Below are 2871 nucleotides of genomic sequence, written 5' to 3'. Positions count from 1 at the left end.
GTTACATTTAGCTAGATATTTAAGCTAAGCACTATTTTTCCAATAATTGTGTTCACAAACAGCGCTAAAAAAACTCACGCAGATTTAACCAGGATTAAATAACGACGAAATTAAGGACTAAGGGGCTATCTGATAATTACCATAGTCTCCCACGCCTCTCATGCACGTATGTGAGCAGTTGTTCATCCACCCACCAAGTTATTGAATTTATATGTACATTTAGAGAGATGATGTACCTAAGCACACCCATGTGCCAAGTTTATGTACTAATTGTGCATTTTACTCTTTCTAAAACTACATCTCGGCCCTAAACCAAATATTTTCTCCCGTAGCAGAAGCTCATTCAATTTCTCATGGGCCACAGTCATTCGGGGACAGAGTCCAGAGATGAGACGGCCTTGCCTATCCACTTTGGCCTTTCTGTGCTCAGCCGAGACCCGAGAGCGGACTACGAAACTTGGCCGAGCAATTGCAGACCCCCAGTCAAGCCAATCGAGCATGAGTGCATGACACGGTGACACCTGCCAGACTTTGGAGAGGCTTGCTTGTCAAGTCAACCATAGGCCATAAGTATTCAGTTCACGACCGGTTCCGGTAACGACCTGAGCAAGATTGCAAGCGACTTGACCCAGACGCTCCCATGAGCATGCAAATTTTCTTTTCCAGTGATGCAAAACATATTTGGGTTCCATCTTGCGCTTTTGTACAACACGTTTTGATTGATCGAGTAGCAAAATTTGTCAAAAACCAATGGAGTATGTACGTCGGCGCTGACTGACACGGCCGTTGATTTGAATCAATGGTCGTCAGCGGTAGACGACGACCGGCGGCAGCCTGAAGCCGGAGTCCTGCAGGAAGGGTATCGCCTCCGGCCGCTCCTCGAGGTCCCGGTAGAACTCGTACTCGGCCTCGTAGTCGTGCAGGTCCAGCTCCCCGCGCTGCAGCGTGTGGTAGTGGTGCCGCGCGCCGGGCTCCTTGCCGAACCCGAACACGGAGACCCGGCCGCACACGCCCGCCGCGGCCACCACGGCCTGCATCCCCGACGAGTAGTGGAACATGCCCTCCTCGTGCCGCGCGCCCCACTCCTCGGCGGGCCGCCCCGTCTCGCGCACGAACCGGCGCAGCGAGTAGTACTTGACGATCCGCGCGCACAGCGCGTCCAGCCGCGGGTCCGTCACGATCACCGGAGCCGGCGCCGCGCCGTCTTCGGCGTCGGCGCTGCACACCGCGTGCTCCACGAAGTGCGCGGCGTTGCACATGTAGGTGAGTATGGGCACGCGGTCGCCGTAGGCGGCGCGGCAGCGCCGGCAGCCAGCGGCGCCGGCCAGGCGCGGCGCGCCCGCGCACCCGCTCAGCACGTTGCTGTTGAGGAACGCCAGGCCGGTCCTGGCGCCCACGTGGCGCGCGAGCCTGCCGCCCGCGGGCGCGTTGTTGAGCCGGATGACCAGGTCGTGGCTGTCGATGAGCGCGCCGCGCTCCAGCGCCAGCAGGATGCCGCTGTTGCCGACCACGGCGCACGACGCGTACGGCCGCACTGGCACGTCGTCGTCGCCGTCCGTCGCCCCGGCGGCGTAGTACCGGTCGATGGGGCGCTTGATGAGGTCCACGAGCTCGGCCATCACCTGCGGCTCGAACCGCTGCCTGCCGAGCCAGTCGCGGAGGCCGCGCACCGCGGCGTCCCGGCGCTCCGGGGGAGCCCTCGTCAGGGTCCGGTTCCCCTCCAGCAGCAGCGTCTCAGCGGCCCGAAGCACCGCCGACGCGGCCGGGTCCACGGCCGCGAGCTCCGCGAGCTTGGCGTCGACGACGTAGCTTCTTCCCGCGTCGTCGTCGTCGGCGGCGCGGCGGCTGGAACTGGAAGCCTGCTGCGCCGCGTGGGGCAGGGAGCACCGGAACGTGAGGAGCAGGAAGCCGGCGATCAGCAGCGGGAGCACGACCGACGGGTGGCTCCACTGCCTCTTCATCTTGCAAGCAAAGCACGTACGTGCGTACCCGGCTACCAAGCTAGTTAAGCTTCCACGTTTGCGTGGGCGCTTTTTATTTGCTGATATATATAAACCATTAGCACCGATGGAGTATATACGGCACGTGAATCCGTTCGAAGTTCGCTCGGCCGGCAGGCACCCATCCAGTGAAGCCGATGGTCGCTCTCATGTGGCCCACGATTCGTCAAGATTGGAAGACGGCGTTCCAATCAAGCCCTGCGCACGTCCGGTCTCGCTGCTTCCAGCTTTGCGTCTTCTCCCAAGCCCAGCTCAACGCCGCGGATGACTTAGCGCGAACGCGATGGACGACGGAGATCGTCGTACTCGTACCACCTCGATCGTGTTGCTTAGACCTTGGCGGTTAATGGATGCGTAAACTAATCGACTTCCTCCTCCTTGCAAGTTGCGGCAGGTTCATGTGGGGGCAACCGATGCGGTGATAGGGTTAGCGAAGGTTCCAAACGCCGCCTCCCCCGGGCGCCCGTGTTTTCTTGGCCGTGATCAACTAGTGTGGCTGGCTGTGTCCAATCATTACCGAAAAAAAAGAAGAAAGAAAGACGTGTGGGGAGGGTCGGCATCATCAGCACGGTGGAAGGTGATGGATGGAATCCTGCAACTTCGCCGTTGCCGGCACGTCGGGTGGAAAGGATATCGGCGGTCTAACACGAACTGCGGATTGAGACATTCCCCTGCACCGCATCAGTCCAGTACCGATCCATCTTACAGCTACACACCTTTTTTTGGTTTTTTATAACACTTTTCATGTTGGAGCCGTAGAATCTTTGGATGTGATCCTGAGAACTTTGTTTCCATTTCTGTATCCTGTTACCTCCTACTACCCAGTATAGCTCCAACTTCCAAGGACTATAAGAAACACAACAACAAATAA

At 58.4% G+C, this 2871-nt stretch overlaps 1 protein-coding gene across 1 annotated transcript; it reads right to left on the bottom strand.

The window, feature by feature from the left end:
* Nucleotides 1–385: 385 nt before the first annotated feature.
* Nucleotides 386–2017, bottom strand: LOC136498084 (sialyltransferase-like protein 3). Its single transcript, XM_066494023.1, has one exon. The coding sequence runs from the start codon at nucleotides 1959–1961 to the stop codon at nucleotides 807–809; it is 1155 nt and encodes a 384-aa protein (XP_066350120.1). The 5' UTR covers nucleotides 1962–2017; the 3' UTR covers nucleotides 386–806.
* Between the last annotated feature and the right edge of the window lie 854 nt (nucleotides 2018–2871).

The sequence above is a fragment of the Miscanthus floridulus genome, chromosome 12 (assembly GCF_019320115.1).
Source record: "Miscanthus floridulus cultivar M001 chromosome 12, ASM1932011v1, whole genome shotgun sequence".
NCBI classification, from domain to species: Eukaryota; Viridiplantae; Streptophyta; class Magnoliopsida; order Poales; family Poaceae; genus Miscanthus; species Miscanthus floridulus.
Note: the sequence above shows the minus strand (reverse complement) of the source record. Positions and strands in the feature narration are given on the sequence as shown.